General features: G+C 40.4%; 2 protein-coding genes across 2 annotated transcripts; both read right to left on the reverse strand.

The window, feature by feature from the left end:
- Nucleotides 1-6305: 6305 nt before the first annotated feature.
- On the reverse strand, nt 6306-7936 carry LOC116208289 (syntaxin-121-like). The gene is made up of 2 exons (XM_031541647.1): nt 7148-7936; nt 6306-6900 (listed from the first exon to the last, which is right to left on the reverse strand). Exons 1-2 carry the CDS (start codon nt 7707-7709, stop codon nt 6545-6547), a joined length of 918 nt encoding a protein of 305 aa, XP_031397507.1. The 5' UTR covers nt 7710-7936; the 3' UTR covers nt 6306-6544.
- A 2153-nt stretch (nt 7937-10089) lies between these two features.
- On the reverse strand, nt 10090-19179 carry LOC116208230 (trafficking protein particle complex subunit 8). Its single transcript, XM_031541569.1, has 28 exons — nt 18847-19179; nt 18661-18755; nt 18128-18227; nt 17520-17624; nt 17219-17381; nt 16781-16901; nt 16615-16677; nt 16402-16482; nt 16207-16301; nt 15971-16121; nt 15722-15808; nt 15310-15429; nt 15106-15234; nt 14931-15028; nt 14718-14841; nt 14392-14499; nt 14091-14232; nt 13892-14002; nt 13739-13796; nt 13579-13654; nt 13282-13464; nt 13014-13124; nt 12297-12461; nt 12042-12200; nt 11611-11835; nt 11262-11432; nt 11000-11112; nt 10090-10915 (listed from the first exon to the last, which is right to left on the reverse strand). Exons 1-28 carry the CDS (start codon nt 19004-19006, stop codon nt 10381-10383), a joined length of 3849 nt encoding a protein of 1282 aa, XP_031397429.1. The 5' UTR covers nt 19007-19179; the 3' UTR covers nt 10090-10380.
- Nucleotides 19180-19910: the final 731 nt, after the last annotated feature.

Genomic DNA, 19910 nt, shown 5'->3' on the forward strand with positions numbered 1-19910 from the left:
TGGAAACTATATATACACGACTAAAATATATGATCTGTACATGGTAAGCATTAATGATAATTATTAATGCTAATATTCTCTATTACTACCCCACAAGCCGAACAGGGACTTTGCCATGTGAAGCTTGGAGTGGATGTCAACAAAGCGAGAAGAAGATAAGCCCTTGGTGAGTGCATCATCTAGCTGATCATCGGAGTTAATGAAGCGAATAGATAGGTGCTTGCGCATGAAACGCTCCCGCACAAAGTGATAGTCAATCTCAATATGCTTGGTCCGAGCATGAAAGATGGGATTTGCCATAAGATAAATCACAGAGATATTGTCATACCAAAAAATCGGAGGGTGACACTGCGAAACCCTGAGTTCTCAAAGTAGAGACTAGAGACATAACATCTCAATAGTGGCATTGGCGAGACTCTTGCACTCAGACTCAGTACTCGACCGGACGACTGTCCTCTGCTTTTTGGTGCTCCAAGAGAAGGGATTGGAGCCAAGAAAGACAATGAAACCACTGACAAAGCGACGATTATCAAGGTTACCAGCCCAATCAATATCAAAAAAGCCATGAATAGATGAGATAGGGCCTGGGCGAATATGAAGACTGTAGGTAATTGTACCATTGATATATCGTAAGATACGTTTCACTGCCATCTAGTGAGCAGTAGTTGGACAATGCATAAACTGACAGACCTGATTTACCGCATATGCAATGTCAGGTCCGGTGAGCGAGAAATACTAGAGTCTACCGACCACACTCATGTAGAGAGAATGATCCTGAAATAGATCCCCATCATGAAGAGAAAGCCGAGATCCTGATGAGACTGGGGAGCTGATAGGCTTGTACTCCAGCATAGAAGTGCGAGCTAGGATATCATGAATGTACTTGAACTGTGTGAGGTAAAGTCCAGTACCATCAGTGCGAGCCTCCATCCCAAGAAAGAAGTGAAGAAGACTGAGGTCCTTCATGGGAAATTCCTATTGTAAGATAGTAATTATGGAATAAAAGGGTGCACCTGGAGTTCCCGTCAGGATGATATCATCAACATAGACGAAAAGATAGACAAGATAATTAGGTCCCCGTAGAATAAACAGTGAGGGATCAACTTTAGAATCTGAAAACCCAAGTCTCTAAAGATAGGTATTGAGATGCTGAAACCAGGCTCGGGGGTTTGTTTGAGCCCGTAGAGAGATCAACGGAGTCGACAGACATAATCAGGACAAGAAGCATCGATGAAGCTGGGAGGTTGAGAAATATAAACCTCCTCAGTGAGATGCCCATGAAGAAATGCATTCTTCACGTCCAGTTGTCAAATCGGCCACTAAGAGGAGACGACAATAGAGAGTACTGTTCGAATAGTAACCGGCTTGATAACTGGACTAAACGTCTCCGAATAGTCGACTCCTTTTCTCTAATTAAAACCCTTTGCCACCAATCAAGCCTTATAGCTGTCAATGGTGTCATCCGTCTTCTTTTTAATGCGATAAACCCATTTGTAGCCAACCACATTCTGCGTAGGAGATGGCGGGATGAGATCCTAGGTATGATTCTGGAGTAATGCCAAATACTCCTCCTCCATTGTTGCCCGCCAAGCATAGTGTTTATGAGCCTGTGCAAAGGTCTGAGTTCCTGCAAAGCAACAGAAACAGAGAAAACAGAAGGATGGCGAGATGTGGTGAACCGAGGAGGAGGCAGAATACCATCCTTAACCGTGTTATCATCCTATGAGTGTTTTGAGTAGCAAGTGCAACATCATTACCCATGGCATCCTCAGCCGGAACTCCAGACTCAGTGGATTGGTCATGAATTTTAGGAGCAGGAACATGCAACTCAAGAAGTAGGGTGGCATGACTTCTAGGCACATGAAATGGTATAGAAATAGATGAGGGAATGGGAATATAAGTGGAAGTGTTACTTGAAGAGGAGGGATAGACATACCAGTAGCAAGTGCGGGGCTAGAAGAGGACCAACTAGCATCCACCGAGATAGGCCCACCTGTCCTGAAAGTAAAGGAACGCTCATCGAAAACAATTTGAGTAGATAGAAAGATGTGACCAGTGATAGGATTCATACATCGATATCCCTGATAATGGTAAGGATATCCAAGGAAGACACATGGTTGAGATCGATGTTCTAACTTATGGATTGTGTAAGGACGTAAATAAGGATAGCGGAGGCACCCAAACACCCGTAAGTTAGAGTAATCAGGTGGACTACCATGAAGTACCACGAAAGGAGATTTGAAACCAAGGGATTTTGTAGGTAACCTATTAATAAGGTACACTGTTGTTTCGAAGGCAAAATCCCAAAATTTCAGTGGAATGGAAGAGTGAGAAAGTAATGTGGGTCTCATTTCAACAATATGATGGTGTTTGCGTTCAACAGAGCCGTTCTGTTGAGGAACATGAGGACATGAGATACGGTGGAAGATACCATTGTTCTGCGATTCAGACTGGAAATCTGTAGAGAGAAACTCTTTTGTACCATCTAATTGAAAATACTTAATTCGACGTCCATGGAGATTCTCAATTTAAAGACGAAATGCTCGAAAAACACTAAGTATATCAGATCGAGATTTAACAACGTAAAACCTGGAGTATTTACTGTGTTCATCAAGGAAGTAAATGTAATAATGATGACCAGTATTCGAAAGAACTGAATAACAAACCCGATGTTAACATCAATGGGAAGTTAGAAATTGGGTATCGATGAACACTATATACATAGTCTAAGTTGGAAGAAGAGGGCCGGTGAAAAGAGGAAACTCGACCAGAGGTTGCAGCAGGAAAAAGGACTTATTGTGCAGAAAAGACCAAAACAATCGATCAAGAAATCATTATAGCCCCAGCTTCTAACCATCGATATCCAGCAATCAAGGAATCGTTTCACAACTCAGCCCCTACTCCTACATGACTTCTAATCATCGAAACCGAGCAAAGACTCTCCAGGCCATTCAAGAAATCATCACTTGACTTAGCCCACATTCTAAACGTCACCTCTAGTGATCAAGAACCATGCCAACATACATGTTTAGATTGCTCAAGACTTCATCATATAGCTGAACCCGCATCTTAGACTCAGATTTAAGCCGTGAATTAAATTCGAGCAAAAACATCTCCGAATCAAGAAACTCGAGCAAAAACATCTCTGCATTAATGGATAACGTCCATCGGATGAGTCAGTCCATATATGAGCAGGACTGAGCTTACCGTGAAGAAGGATTCGGGACCAAGTTGCCGCTGGTCAGGAAGCAGCACAGGGCGGGGCAACAGGTGGTGGAGCTACGTTCTGTTGCACAGGAAGCACACAGGCGGCGAGCCAAGGTTCTTGAGGCTGCTGCTTCGTTGTGATACGCCAACACGGGAGAAGAGGGAAAGAAGACGGGAAGGAGAGAGAGACTCCACTTTTGTTTAACGGACTTTAACTGCCAATAACTACTTACTCCAAAATTTGACACGTTGGTCTCTGATTATATATAATTACAAAATCAACCCCAACTATTTTTTTTTTAACAATCTAACCTTTTAACTCATATCACATTGCCAAGGAAGGAGCTGGTTTAGGGATGGTCATAGGAACTGTGAAAGCGGGCTCGCTGGGCTGCAAGAGAAGGGACAAACTAGTAATTTTGCTCTAACAAGAAATGTGACGACCCGAACATTTGCCCATAGATCGAAGAGGTGCGTGAATACTATTGGAGGCTATCATTGCAAGGAACGCACAAAGGTTGCCAAATTCATTGCTATGGGTAATGCTGTTAAGTTTTATGCACAATGTCACCTAATCAATATTAAAGATTCTCCAAACTGGAAGTCAGAAATAATTGAATTTAAGTCGAAATCTTTCTAGAAGATTATAATAATGATAGGAATTTCTCGGGGATTGGCACTGGACTCCGAGCAATGTTTTTGTTTCGTCTAGCCATGTGGTTATGCAAAGTCATCAGGCAGCAGCAGGAGGTCTCTTCCAGAGAAGGAAATTTTGTGGACCGCACCCGAACATTTAGCTCGAATGAGTTGGAGGAGGCAACCAACAGTTTCAACGAGAACAGGGACCCCTGGTAGTTCCATCCGAGCCTCTGGTTAATTCACTGCGCGTCTGTCCGAGCTTGCAAGCCTCCCTTTTCCAGGAAGAGAATACTCTGCTCCCGCTGCTTATCAAGGTTCTGCAGCTGACCCACAGAGCAATCTACTGTTCGGTGTCAACATCGATTCTTCATCCTTTATGCGGCAAAATGGGATGCAGCATCTGAGGAGAATTGGCGGTGAGAATGATTCGTTGCCATGCCATTTGCCGCTTCGGATTTCGCCACTACTGCAACAGGCACAGATTTTCCGCTTAATTCAGATATAACGACTTCGAGTTGCGTGGATGAGCAAGGTTTCTTGCCGTCCCCTGAGCATGTGGATCAAGTAAACCCATCCACGGGAACCTTTGTGAAGGCACGTAAAAGAAACTTACTCCAATGTACTTTTTTCTTCTTCTTTTTTAAACTGGTTGATTTTTGGCATCATGCATGCATTCAGCCACTGATTCAAGGGGGTTTAGTTATAGATTCTGAAAAGATCATATCAAAATTATTTGAGAGTATAAATTTAGTGAAGCCACGGGAAATTAAGCACACAGAATGGGTTGCGACAAGATGCTTATAGCACGAGATGAGATCACGGAGAAAAATAAATCGAACACCGAATATACGTGGTAAAACACTCAATCAGGAGAATCTACTAGATCGATAAACATGATATTACAGCACTCATAGATTTCTCTTAATCCTAGCCCCATTACAAAACTCAATCCCGATAAGCGTCTAATCCGATCTCTCAATTCTCTCAATCCTCTCACTCTAAATCGAGACTTCAAGAAGATAACCTAGAGATTTTCTCGAGAAGATCACGCCATCATCGACCAAGTGATTTCTCACCTGCCCCAAGGACCCATGGTTTCGCAGCACCAAGAGACCTTTTACTATAGGACTTATAAAAGAATATATCATAATATCTCCAAAGGTATCCTAATATCACTTTCGGAATATTTTCTAGAATATTTTTTCTTATGAGATAATAAGAAATCCTGAAAATATAGGAAATTTTTATTTTCTCCTGATTTCTTCCTCACTCCGGGTCTTCGAGTTTCCGCAGTCCGAGCTTAATGCAAGACATTCTCCAACAGAATGAATGGTTTCAACAGTAACAGATAAAAAGACCGGAGTGAGCATCAAACTGAGACATCGACTTTCTGCTGCAAATTTTATTTATTCTTATCTCCATTCATTCATTCTAAACATGGTCATGGTATGCATGAACTGATGAATTAACTTTTTTCGGCTACACATGACCGTGTTGATTGATTGACATTGTGTATCTCTGCTCCTGTAAACTCTAGTTTTTACTTCTTAAATTTATTTTTAACGCAATCACCAAGTAAACTGGCCCAAATTAAAATTTTGGGCAGGTTCAAAAGTTAAGGTCCTTGGGGAGGTCACTAGACATTTATCAAAGTTCAGCAGCTACAAGGAGCGGCGGAGTGAGGTCGCCCAAATGTTTGGCCTTGAAGGTCAATTGGAGGACCCTCAAAGGTCAGGCTGTTCGTCGACTGGGAGAACGATGTCCTTCTCCTTGGCGATGACCCTTGGCAGGAAGTCTTTCCCCAGTCTATATTCTTCTTCATCTGAAACTCACTTTCGAAAAAGAAACATCAATTTTCACCGCCACACGATGAATGTACTTCCAGGGAAGTGGATTTCTTTTTTTCCTCGTGTTTCATTGTGGTAAATATGAAACCATCTTCGCGAACAATCCAATGTGGGGTACATCAAGATATTGTCCCCGCTGGAAGTGCAGCAGCTGAGCAAGTAAGGCCTCAAACCAGCGGCCTCTCTCCCGAGCAACCACGGGCTTTTCCAGTGGCAACGGAACCTCCTCCAAGGAATACGTTTGCCGACAAGAACCAAGGAACATGAGCAATGGAATAGCTTCAATATGGTCTCTTGATTACTGATTCCGAAAGAGTCGTCTCTCAGAGACAAGCACCGAGCTAAAAGGGGGAGTCGGGGTTCGGGTGAATCGAGTATAATAGGCCACCATCTCATATGGTATGAGATATTTTTTGTCCTACAATTTTTTTTTTTTTGCCCTTTTCTTTTGAATTATGATTGATTTAATCATGAGCAAACAATCAGAGCTTAACGCCTCAAAATATTGTACATGTTGTACAATTAATCTACTTGACATGGCAGAGTCCAATCCCGTTATATGGCAAAAAAAGATGTCAAAAACAACGACCGGATCTATGGTATAGATTCATTCCTTTTATTTGAAATTGAATTATAAAATTTTACGGAAAATAAATCCGTACGCGTTTCACCTTCTTTCAAGAAAAGAGAATAAGTTTCTTTTCCCCGGACAATTACTTCTGCCTTCTCAAGCTAATAAGCCAAGCAAAAGAATCATATCTTTATAACAACAATTAATCGCAGATCTTCCAAACAAACGGTTATTAAAAGGAAAAAAAAAATATACAAATAACGAAAAGTTCGGTGATTGATTATCTAGTTACAATGACGAAGAGGACTACCAACAAAATAATGACCAGGAGTAATATGATCGCGTAGCATGTCCACTTGCGGCTGCTCTTCTGGTAAGTCCGCGCATCCTGCAAGCTCTCGGTACCATGCTGGACTATGGAGTGAGCTCTCGCGACCTGGCTCTCAATGTCGTCCAATTGCTCGCCCTGGGAATGCACCATGACCGCCATGTCCAGGAAGACCTGGTGGAGCTCCTTTAGGTTCTTCTCGATCTCATTCACGGCATCATGCCTCTCCTGGATTTCTTGGATCGTGTCGATAATCTGACCCCGGCCTTGTTCCTGGATGGCCTTCTGAAGGAAGGTCTCGCTCTCGCCTGCACATGCGGTAACTCATTATGAGATCCCTGTAAAGATTATTATAAAGAATGCTCGATTATATTTTTCACGAGCTTATTTTGTCAAAATTCGTATAAAAAAAAAAAAGAGTTCTTACGGCGTTGCTGTAAATAGAAATTGCACCAAATTTATATATAGAATACCATTCTCGGAAATGTTTACTGCTTTTGCTCTGCTCAGGTCAACCCTGTAAATTAAAGCGCAGAAGATTGTTAATAAGCTCACCGGTGGAGATGAGGAGGTCAAGAGTCCGCTCGTCGGGGTTCTCTCCGGTGACGGTGAAGTAGCGCCGCTGCACCGTCTCCCTATACTCCGCCGCAATCTGCTGCCTCAGGTGGTTGAACCCCTCCATGGAATCCTTCAGCTTCTTCCTCAGGCCATTCACCACAGAAGTCCTCGTCCTTTCCGACGACGACCCGGGGCCGCAACCAGGAAGGCTCCGGTTTGAAGCGTTGGACCTGTCCAGAGCCTCCAGCCTCACCTTGACCACCTTGGCCTTCCTAAGCGCAGACCCCACGTCGGAGTCCATCCTCGCCCTCAGTTCCCTGACGGCCTTAGCATCGTGGAGGGTCTTGCTCTTCTCGTGGGAAGACTGGAGCTCCCCCTGGACGGTCTCGAGCTCCCGGAGCTCCTCCTTGATGGACTCAACGTCTTCGAAGAACTTGTCAAGGTAGACTCCGGCACCGCCCCCGCCTGGCTGGGACATCTCGAGGTCCCCGGAGACGGGGTGGGCCGGGGAGTGCTCGCTCCGGAAGCGGGAGAAGGAGCCAGAGAAGAGGTCGTTCATTTTTTCTGTTCCCTGTTTGAGTTCACTGATTCCTTGCTCTGTTTTCCTTTCGGTTTTTCTCACTTACGGCGAAAGGTTAAAAGGAATTGCTTTTTGTTGCAGATTGAAGAGGAATGGGCCAATGGGGAGCAGTTGTTATTGTTGGTCTTCTGGTTCTTCTTCTTGGTTGGCTGCGGGAAGCGGTCAACGAAGAAGATGAAGAAGAAGAAGAGTGAGTCAACGGAGAGGGCGTCTCCATCCCCCGCCATTGTCCTCCTTACTTAGTCGTTTCTTTCTTGTATTTCAGGCTTCGGACTCCCAAACTACCGCCCAAAAAATTACATACATACATACATATATATATATATATATATATATAGGAACTTAGGAAGACCTCTCTCTCTCTGTGTAAGATTCGCATATTTAAGTCGTTATATGTATCTTCTGTCTACATATTTTATTGTTGTAATGTTAATGATCGAGGTGGCGATATACGTAATGGATTTATATTTTATGGTCTCTTTCAACTTCATTGTTTTAATGATCATTTAATCTAAATCAATTTTTGGAAACGAGCAGAGGCTGGTTCAAGTGATGAATAATGTTTAGGAATCAAGTCCCGTGAATAAATTACCTATTAATGGACCGAATCCACTCAAAATGAATTAGTCGAAATCTATGAGGACTTCTCAATATTAGTTAAAATCTATGGAGGCTTCTGAATATCAATGTACACTCCTGACACAACGAGAGAGTCAATTAAGAGAGGGGGCAAAACTACCATTTATGTTTTAGGAGAGATCAAGTGTTATGCTAAATAGAGAAAGTATAGTAGAAAGCAAAACTACCATTTAAGGTTTAAGAGATAAAAAATGTCATGTTAGAGAGAGAAAGTGAAATTGAAATCGTAACTACCATGATCCTCTCTTCTAAACTCTAAATGATAGGTCGTGCTCCCTATTTCATTTTCTCACTTTAACGTGATACTTTCTCTTTCTTAAATCATAAATGGTAGTTCCGCTCTCTCTCTTGTATGACACTTTATATATCTTAAACCTAAGCAGTAGTTACGCTCTCTATTCTATTTTGTTTCTCCTAAACTTAAATGGTTGCACTCCTTATTTGACTTTTTCTCTCTAATATAACACTTCATCTCTTATTAACTCTAAATGGTAGTTCTACTGTCTTTTCCACGTTCTCTTCTTAACATAATATGTCTTTCCCACGTTCTCTTCTTAACATAATAGTAGTTTCGGTCTCTCTCTTACGTGACATTTTCCCTCTCTTAAATCCTAATTATAGTTGTGCTCTCTATTCAATTTTCTCTCCAATATAACACACTCTCTCCTAAATAATAAATAAGAGTTCCGATGTTTATTCAAACATTCTCTCTCTAACTTGACATTTTATGTTTCTTAAATCCTAAATTGTAATTTCACTCTCTCTTACATGACATTTTTTCTCTCCTAAACCTTAAATGGTAATTGTACTAAGTGGTACATAGGTCTAAATACCTTATATTTTTCATAATATCCGAACCCTATCTTGTAAAAGATTAGTCTAGGATTTTAGAGTCGGACCTGATTTGAAACTTGAATTATACCACAGCTTCCAAGTATCCCACCACAAGTTTCGGATACCCTATAAAAACTTATATTTTTTTGTGCTTTTTCAAATGCAATAACAAAAATAAATACAACCAACCCACGTCATCTATATGATCAATCAACTGGTAATTTGCTATGCTAAAAGCAATGCAGAATCACAAGTATGAAAATCACAATAACATACAGCAATACATACAGACATATATGAGAAGAGCGGCTGAGCTGCTGGACTCTCGACTTAGGGTTTCGAAAACCTTTATGTTTCTAATTTTATTTTCTTATTAATTATAATTAATAACTTCATTTTTTATATTTCACAATAAATCATCATAACATACCACACACACATATATAACTAACAGGTTTTGAGTATCGGTTCCGATTCAAGTTCTTAATACATGTGTAGTAGAATCGGAACCAGAACTAATTTTCATCGGTTCCTTACATTAATACATGGATCCTAACCTAATTTTAATTTGATCTACTGGGACCCTACCTTAATAGTTAAGTTTCTACTGGTTTCAGATATATCTAGTATCCATGCACACCTTTAATTGTGATTTTTATTTCATCATCTCTCTCTAATATAACACTTTCTCTCTCCTAATCCTGAATGACAATTCCACTCTCTATTGCATTTTTTTCTCTCTAACATTATATTTTCTCTATCATAAACCTTTAATGGTAATTACATATTAATCAATATGAACCTAACACAAGTTCCAGTTTTATCCTGTGCAATGCATAGGCTTTACGACTAACATGTATATCTCAAGAGAATATAAGAAACCGAATATCCAAGGAAATAAATCCATGCAGAGATAAAAATACAGCCAACAACGGCAAGTTCACATTCATCAAAGTTCTTTAACTGAAAACTGATTTCTCAAGACTCGAATATCCACAAAGGCAAGTGACCTTATTCTATAATTTGAACGAGAAGTGCTCACATTTCCTACCTGCACAGAACCTTTTACAATTTCTTCTCTCTGTATTAAATACATTAATTCCAGGACAATGCCACAAAACAGATGTTACAAAAGAATCATGATGAAGCCGGACCTTGTGATCATATAGTCAGTCATTCACGAGGATGGAAGTACGGTGATGTAATATGGATATCCCGGGCAAGTCCCCGAATTTGGCCTTGTTTCCTCATTCCCTTGGTCAATGGGCCACTGCAGATTCCACTGGACAACGTAGTTTGAGAGATCGTATGTCCCGGGGCAGAATATACAAACCTGAAGAGGAATTTGTACTGTAGAACTGGGCTCGAGCTGAAGTTTGGTCGAGCTTGAACCGGACCATATGATAGGGCGGATGCTCTCCGATGATAGGGAATTCAGAATAGTCCCACGAACATCGGACGTTACTTTGATTTCACTCTCCAAGGACACATTGTACCAGCCTTCTTGGTTTGTAGGGAGGACTGCACTGGAATCACTTAACAGGAACCCACTTTGGTTCGAGTCCAGGGTGTTGACACGTAAAGATGCAACCGCATCTGATGAGTTATAGAGAGTCATTCTCAAGGAAACCTCGCAGAATGAGGCTGAGAAGTTGTGGTGTATCTCACGGGGACCCTCAACTGCCCATGATATTGGACTTGAACTTGAGATGCTGAAAAGAGAGGATTCATTATAAGATTAAGACCTTCAATGAGGCAAAGAGCCTCAAAACTCTCGATGTGGGTCTACATCATACCTGCAGTGGCAAGCGTGATTAGACAAGAGGCAAGGTGAATAAGAAACTCCAGAGCCGCTCTCACTATGCACTCGGCGAGAAATCAGAACAAAATCAACTGTATCAGAATCTCCCTGATCCATGAACAAAGAAATCAGTTAACTTGTAGAGCATAAAAAGGATATTCAACTGATCGGCATCACAGAACAGAAAATAATAAGACATGAGTGGACAGGAGTTATTAGGATAGGGGAAGGTACATAAAACACCGAGTCAATCAAACCTGAGATGGCTTTTCTTGGTGAAGTCTTTCACAGTTGTGGAAATCACTCAACGGTGAGAGAGAAATATCGTACAATGATTCGCCGTCATCGTTAGGACTCAATTTCACATCACCTCCAATACAGGGAGTAAGAGAAGAGACCTCATCGGAGCCCTTGGGTTTTTCACATCTCTGCAGCAAATAATTCAGATCTTAGAAGGGAAGTGGGAACCGACTTACACAGGTCAAAACAAAGAAATTTTTCCGATAATGAAAAACAAAGAAATTTAATCAATGAATGTATTTGCATTCTGAATGTATGCTATGACCACATCCTGAGAAGATCAGAGTTATGGATCTCGTATCAAACCTTTAGCATCAAGAAACAAGTGAATGCTTGAGCAGACATTAGAAGTGGTGGATGAAAGAGAGTGTCAATCAGTGAGATTTCCCACTGAGACCCAAGAGATGACAGCTGATGAATCTGAAAATCCTCCAAAGATGTCCTGCTTGCCACGTCCATCCTCACAAGGAACTTCTGCAGTGTAGATGGCAGGGGACTGATTTGGAAGGATACGTCAATTGCAGGCAGTACCTATCGCACCAATCACATTGGATGGCAAAATAAAAGCCACAAGAAAATTAAGTTTCAAACAACCAGAGAGGGCATAATAATTAAGCAGCCAGATCTTTCTAATAAGAATTTGTTTAGAAGCTTAGATATACTGAAGGACAATTTCCCCAATAAAGGAAAAAACAAACATTAAACAAGCAAGAGTCTAGAGTTTTACAATTCAGTACCTCCAAATTATAGAACATACGCAAAGTGCGGTACTTCATGAAACTTTCTGCATCCTCGATTTCATAATACAATACTATGTACAGAGATATGTTTCCTGGCACAGCGGCATGAAACCAAAGAGGCCAAGAAAGGGGACTATCTTTTCGGACCACGATGTCCTGGAAAGCGAATGTAAAGCCGACAGCAGACAATAGTTAGAAACAATTCAAGATGTTATCAATAAAGAATGCATCAAAGGCACATGTTGTACCAACATTTGGAAAGTGAAAGACGCTGTCAGACCCCTCTATCGGCTGGGCAAGTGAACCAGTTTGCTCCCCATCTGTTCTCTTTTCAAGGCAGGTCGGATATTTTACCTTGAGGTGCTCTGCCTTTCCAATATTAAGGAATCTCGGATGACTAATCTTCATCTTCAGATTCTGATGAAAAGGGAATCGACTTTTCAATAGACAGAAGACTCTTAAGTAGCCAGTGCAACATAAGGGGCTAACATGTGAACATACATCAACATGCTTAAATTGACATCAGGCAATCCTAAATATGTAAAGAAATATATTCACGTTGAACTGATATGCAAAAAAATAAGCTTCAGAAAATTGTCATACAACTCCGCACAATACAGAATGGGATCACAAAAAATGGTCTGTAAGAAAAGCAAATCCTACGAGTAAATACTCCATCCAAAAGAAAGCAAGAAAATCGCCCACCCAAATGCATTGGAAAAGAAAAAAATTATAAACACACTCAAAATCAATGGGGATGGCTGTCCAACCGGTCATGCACGATGTGACCGAGCAGAAGGAAAATAACATCACTAGCAACTGACAACAATTGAAATAGATGAAGAACTAAAAAAGATAGGAATCTATGTAGCAGCCCTTAAAAAAGAAAGTGAGAAAATATCATTTGAAAATAAGGATGCCAAGTGCGGAGGTTTCCCGAAGCTTCAGGCTGTGTATAAGCAAGTATACCTTTACTGCTGCTTCTGACATGTTGCTCAATTCTAAAGTAAGATGTCGTAGCTCTCCTGCATAAACTTTCTCAGGAAGTGTATGAATGAGACCCTCTAACTTGGGAAGACTCTGCATATTCAAATTTAAGGTTGCAAAGGGGAAAAAAGAATCAGATTGTAGATGCATAAACATAGGAAATCCCTGCAAATGCTTGAGAGTTGCATTAAGAATCAATAATAAATTTCAGAAAGGTAAACATAAATAAATAAATATGAATGGCTTGTACCTTGATTACTTCAAACTTTAAGTTATCAGTAAAAGAACGCTTTTGTTTCTTTTTCCTCGTAGCAGTCTTCTTCATTGTAGTCGTAAGAAAGTTATAGCAACCAACCACAGAGCCTGAGAGTCTCCACTTAACACCCACAATATTCAGAATGCCTTCTTCTCTGGGAGTAACTGTTAGTTTCACCTGAGCAAACATCAGTTACAATGACTTGATATGTTGTGATAAAATAAATATAGCAAGAACAAGTAACAGAATTTCTCCCACTGTATATTTAACAACTAAGAATGTGTGGCTAACCATTGTTGTACTTCCACTTTCCAAGGTACAGTCGACATCAGATAAAGCAAAAGATGACTTATCGAAATTCATTAGCCTGCAGTGAAAGCCAGAATCAGAAACCAGAACAAGCCAATCTGGCTCTGAGGAAAGTACAAGTCGACTAATTCCGCCAGATTACCTTTCAGCAGTCAAGTTAATATGCTCATTATTCTGAAGCTCACTGGAAGTACTAGCATCTGCTAAGGAGCGACATATGCAGGTCAATTATGGTAGAAGTTCAACCAATATTCAGCTTGGAAAATATATCCGTATCAATCTTTAATATAATTACCCGTCTGTGCTTCATCGGATCTTTCAAAAAGCTCGCATATCAATGACACATTGGTGAGAGGAATAGATATTTGCAAAGGATTTTTAAATTCAACATCCACCTGTATGGCTTCTGCAAGGGACAACAAAAACATGGCCCAAGGATTAGACAAATACCGTATCACTTAAGCACACAATCTCCACAAGTTTCACCTTCATACCTCCAACAATGCAGACATTTGATTCCTTGCGTTTTCTTGAGATAGGCTTTGACTGTACCTCCAACCAGTTAGTCCTGGCAGTAGGCAATGATGGGATGACTTCCTCCTCAAATGATCGCCACAAACTCTCTCTAACACCAATCTGTAAAATAAATTAAAATCAACATTGAAAGGCAATGCTCCAAAAGATATATCATATCCACTGAAATCATATAATTAAGACAATACGCTTCAACGAAGTAATTGTGGAAGTATTTAGACACATCTTACATTTACCCAGTATCCAGCAATAGAAACTTACAGCTGCAGGTGATGCATACGTTCGATGATCCTCAAAAACAACCTTCAGAGATGAGGCATTAATAATGGGCAAAGGCAATTTCAACACTTCACAAGCTTTCCCAGCTTTCTGTATTGTATCAAGTGAGCCAAGAGAGTCATAAGAATAGAACCATCAACAATCTCCCCAAGTACAAGACATCAATATCTGCTATTATGTGATGATAAATTAGCATTTCCAATATAAGGAAATAACTCATGAAACCCAGGACTGGTCCATTTCCTTTCAATTGGTTTCTTTGCCAACACAAGAGTTACATCTTCAATCAATCCGTAGGAGTCACTGACCTGAACAAAATGGAGGAAATTCTTCAGAAATAACTCTTGGGTTGTCTTGGACTGATGAGCACACATCAAAACTTCTAACATATGGACGACGGCAGCATCATATAGCCCAAGGAAAGCATACCACCTACATTTTGCATATTGTGTCAAGAAAAATGAATCATTGAAAAGCACAGATTGCTTCTGATATCACCAAAGAGGGTCCTAATTACATACTGTCCAACATGAAAATGAACGTGATCTTTTATATAGCTCCATGTTGTTCCCTTGAACACAGAAATTGCTCTTTGATATGTGCGAATTGCATGTTTAATCTAGAAGACGAGGCAGAGGAACATTATTAGTATGATGGTATAAAGCCTATGCTGTTGTTATTCATGATAAACATTACCTGATCACACTTTTTATACTGATTTCCAGAAAGGACTAGATGAAACCCATACTTGCGCAGCATGGGTGGTTTGGAATACAAGTAGCAATAAGATGCTTGCTCAAGCATCACAGCAGAATGGAGAGATTCCTGCAGAAAAATAAGTCATCAGAGAAAGAATGTGGACCTCCCTATAGTAAATCTTGTTAAAGAAACATGCATTACCTCACCGGATATATGAAAATAGACACTGGCTGCTTCTTTGTATTGATCTCTTGCTTTCAACATCTCTATCCACCAAAGGCCGCACCTTGTAGCATTTTGATGTCCAGCTGGTACATTTTTCTACATGAATACGAATGTGAAGAAAATTTGACTAGTTTTACCAAAGCATATCATAAAGTTGCTACAGCCAATCAATTAGAGCATTTCAGTAGGAGCTTCAACATAAAACACGTATGGGATTAAAAAAAAAAAGGCCAGTTAGCATCCACAAAATTATATACCAAATACTTGAACCCCTATACAAAACACAGAGGATACTAAGAGCACGACTAGATTGGTACACTCTTTACAAGAAAGAGTTTCCTATACTAAGTACGAATTAGATCTCAAGTCAAAGGACATGTGCACATACTAAGTAAGTGTTAAATGCATTTTCCATGCAGTATTCTGCCTCTTTCCTGGAATGGTTCAGCATAAAGTATGTAACTCCCATCATTTCCTGCAATGAAAAGATTGATGCCCCGGTTAGGATCTAGCATGCAAGGAAAACTTATAGGCACAACTTGCTACAACATTAAGTCAACATTTTGTATCTTCTTTCCACTAGATAATGATTAACTTAAGAAGAAAGAGCCCAAATAACTCAGAAAGTCGAAACTACCTGCACACCAGCATATCGTTTCCAGGCTTTGTCAAGCTTGTAGTCCGTTGAAATGAGGCGATAGTTTGACAATGCAAGTTCATAATCCCGTAACATAAAGGCGTAGTCACCCAAAACTCTGATTTGGGATTCAGTGGAGCTAAATGTGTACCTTCATAAAGAACACAAATATCTCAGTAAGCACAAAAAAAGGTCAGAAGAAACTAACATGGAAGATATGAATTTCAACAACGTACGTAGGGCCATTAGATGCATCAAGAGACTCTTCTTTCCCTTTTCTCCACCACAGGTTTTTTATCTGGTTTCTAAATCCTTTCCTTGTAGCAGAAACCTAGACATGTTGTCAATGGGGGATGAAAAGATGGAAAATTTTAACACACCCTTAATACATGATTAATGAGCATAAATATAAAAACTAACACCCCCTATACCTGCTGGTTCAACACTCGTACTTTTTCTTCCATGGAAGGAATAACATGTTTTGATGCCAGATCTTGTGTTAGATCTTTTATCTGTCCAAATATACACAAACAGAAAGATATCACAAATGAGCAACCTGCCAAGGTTATCAAACAACTATTGCTTAAAATTCTGATTACTTAGTAAAATACTTTCTCAAGAAGAGAAAAAGAGACGAATCTTGCCTCATTAACATCATCCTTGTTAAGGAAGCGACCAAGGCTATGAGTAGACAAAGCATCACTTTTCTGTGTAGAAGGCATAAAAAGTATTTGAATTGAATCCATGATGATTCATTCGATCAGCAGACAAAGAGTCTTAAAGTATCACTGAGCCTGAAAAGGCACTTACATAAAGAGTCCATGGATTCTCCAAATGTTCTACAAGCCCATCCCGTGAAGAGTTAATGCAGAGTAACTGCAATGCATTGGCCCCAAAGGTACTCTTCATTTCAGACAGAAATTTAGTTGCCCTGCAAACTTAAAACAAATAATGAGAAAAACTCATTTCAGGAAGAATAAGGAGAGAAGATTTGCTAGAACCTTCATTTCTTGAGTATACGGTGCATTTAAAAATACTAATCATTTGATATTTCCAGAAGCACCCAAACTAAGAGGAAAAAAGAATTTTAAAATAACAGGAGTTACGGATGCACCAGCTAATCCATCCCATTGACCACAGGATACACTTCAGTATCACTGATCAATAATCTGACAGATGGATCCGAAATTACATCATCAAAATTTAAAAATCAACTTATTTTTAATCGAAAGGCCAGAAGAAATTTACTTCTCTGGTGGTGCATCTTGATTATCATGCAGTAACAAATAGAGCTTATGAATTTTTGGATCCATGGCACCATCATTGAGAAGCGAAGGCAACTGATCAGTGTTAAAAAGATCGACAAATCGGTTCACAGGCTGGTCATCCTTTGAAGAAACAACTAAAAGACCTGAAGAAGAGGAGAGTCAATTAGAAACTAATGTCGAAATAGAGGAACTCTAAATGAAGCATTGAAAAGGATCTTAATATGACAAACAAAGAAAGGAGCTAGAATATGAGAACACTCATAGTACATTCAGAAGCTTACACACAACAGGATGGTCAAAAGCTTCATGATCTGAAAATGATAATGTTCGTATAAGCTCTTTATTGAAGAACTTAAACCAGGATGGCAGAACCTCAGATTCAGAGCCTGCAAAGAATAAGCAATTCATGTTAAGCTAGAGATATTCCGTTGATTAAAATCCACGATAACATATCGGCACATGCATATTGAAAATCGTGAATGATTGGTTTGAAAGAGTTTCTCTCAGAATATGAAATCCAACTCATATTGTCTAATAGGTCATACACAAATATAAAAAACGTCTATTTTGCCAAGAAGTTCAGCAATCACCAAAAGGCAGAGCCAATCGTTTCCATCTCTTTTGCCAAGAGTAGTATCGTGAGTAGCAGTTTTTCTTAAATGATGTTTTAGGAGTTTAAATATAGAGACATTGGTTTTTGCTCATCGAACACTCCTTGGGGTGCAAGCTGTATTACACTACGAGTATACATTCAATAACAATCATATAAAGCATCAATTTTTCCGGGACTAAGATCACCAATTCATCCAAAATGCCAATTAAAATCAGCTCCAAAACTGCCATTGTAAAAGATTGTAGGCTAATATCAAAAGCACAAGGTACAACTTACGAGAGAGTAAATCATCAGGCTGAGGTGCATCAAGGTGCAGATTAAGACTCTCCTCCTCACCAGCCTTGGTGATTACCTCCTTTAATCTCTCTTTTGTGACCTAATTACAAAAGCAAAAGAGAAAGTATAATTGGTACTAGGACGGCTACATAAATCGCCAGGAAGTACATTTTAGCATTAATACACCGACAATTCTAAAATAATAACCCTCTATTCATGTGTACTCCTCCGATATGCATCGGTTTCTACGTAAAACAAGAGGGAGTCCCCTGCAAATTCCTAATACAGCGAACAACATTCAGCTCAGAATTGCAAGAACATAATAATATATATTTCAGTTTCCCAAATATACTCCATTTGCATTCAGTTCCCAGCTATTTCGTTACGATTAAGTAGAATGTTGCATCTTGTACTGCCACATTCCTGAGGAGCTAATAGGCAGAAGTTGATGCTCTGAGCTTCAACAGCTTCACTTACTGCACTCGGAAAGAGACGGAGTATGGGAAGCGTGCAGTTTCGAGAGAGAAAGCTACCTGCAAATCAGGCTGCCTAATATCCGATGCATAGAACAGTCGGAGCTTGAACTTCTGAAGCCTGTAAGGTTGATCACTCGCCGTCCGTACGGGCACTGAAGAATAGGTAAAGTACAATACACGCTGATCAAATTCCAAACACTGAGCACATAATTTCTGCAGAAACAGAGCGTCCTCGGGCATTACCATCGATGTTGTTGAAGACGCAGAAGGGGCTGAGCATCTCAATGAAGGAGAGGCCGTTCTTCTGGCAGGCTTCATCGACGAGAGGCGTGGTAAGGACCATCACCACCGGGCTGATCTCGTCCAGCAGCATTCGGCCGAGCGGCGTGTTTGCCGGATCCATTACCTCCGCCGGTGTTGAGCAGCTCCTGGCACGTCCTTGCCTAACGGGGGAGCTGGCAGACTCACCCTGTCGGCTCGGTTTGGGATAACAGATGGAATTTCCGGCGACGTCTGAATGTTCCGTCCGTGGCTGGGTGTGAGCAGATCTCCTCCGGTGTCAATGGAGGAAACGTGGCGATCGACGAATCTCTGTCGACCTCCAATTGGGCTCTTAATTGGGCCTGCAAAATATTTAAAAGATGGGCCATCGTTGTTGGGCTTTCTCGTGGAGCTCACACCCCTAATGGGCCGAGGCCCGAAACTGACGAGCATAAACTTATCATGATTGGCTTATTTTATTAAGCACTTATTCAATTATTCAGCCAAAAAAAACACTTATTCTATTAACTACTTAAAATTTCAGCTCTTAAAATTCAGCACTGAATTTTAAGTCCAAATAAACCCACTCTAAAGTTGTGTTTGTTTATAACTTTATTAAATAAATACTTAAAAATTAGTTATATATAAAAATGAATAAGAAATAAAGAGAAAAATGAAAGATAATGATCTCATCCATTTAATTATTGAGTCAAAAACCACTTACGTTTTGTTTGGGAGAGCGATATCGATTGAATAAATGCTTATTTTGTTGAGTTTTAAGCAAAAGTAGTGTTTAGTGAGGGGGAGAGGCGACCAACGGCCCCTTCACATTGTTGCTGTTAATTTCGGGAGATGGTGGCCGGACGTCGGCCGAGCTTCCATCTCCTTCTTGTTGAACTTCCGCTGCAGCTTCTCATCGGCCGCTTGAAGAATGGCCCCTCCCATGTAGAGTTGCCACACCCACTGAACCAATGGGATCTAGAACTCCCTAGCCTCGCGTGTCATTCTTCTGCAGGCAACTTCTAAAGCCACAACCCCGAAGCTGA

Source organism: Punica granatum, chromosome 5 (assembly GCF_007655135.1).
Source record: "Punica granatum isolate Tunisia-2019 chromosome 5, ASM765513v2, whole genome shotgun sequence".
In the NCBI taxonomy this organism is placed as follows: Eukaryota; Viridiplantae; Streptophyta; class Magnoliopsida; order Myrtales; family Lythraceae; genus Punica; species Punica granatum.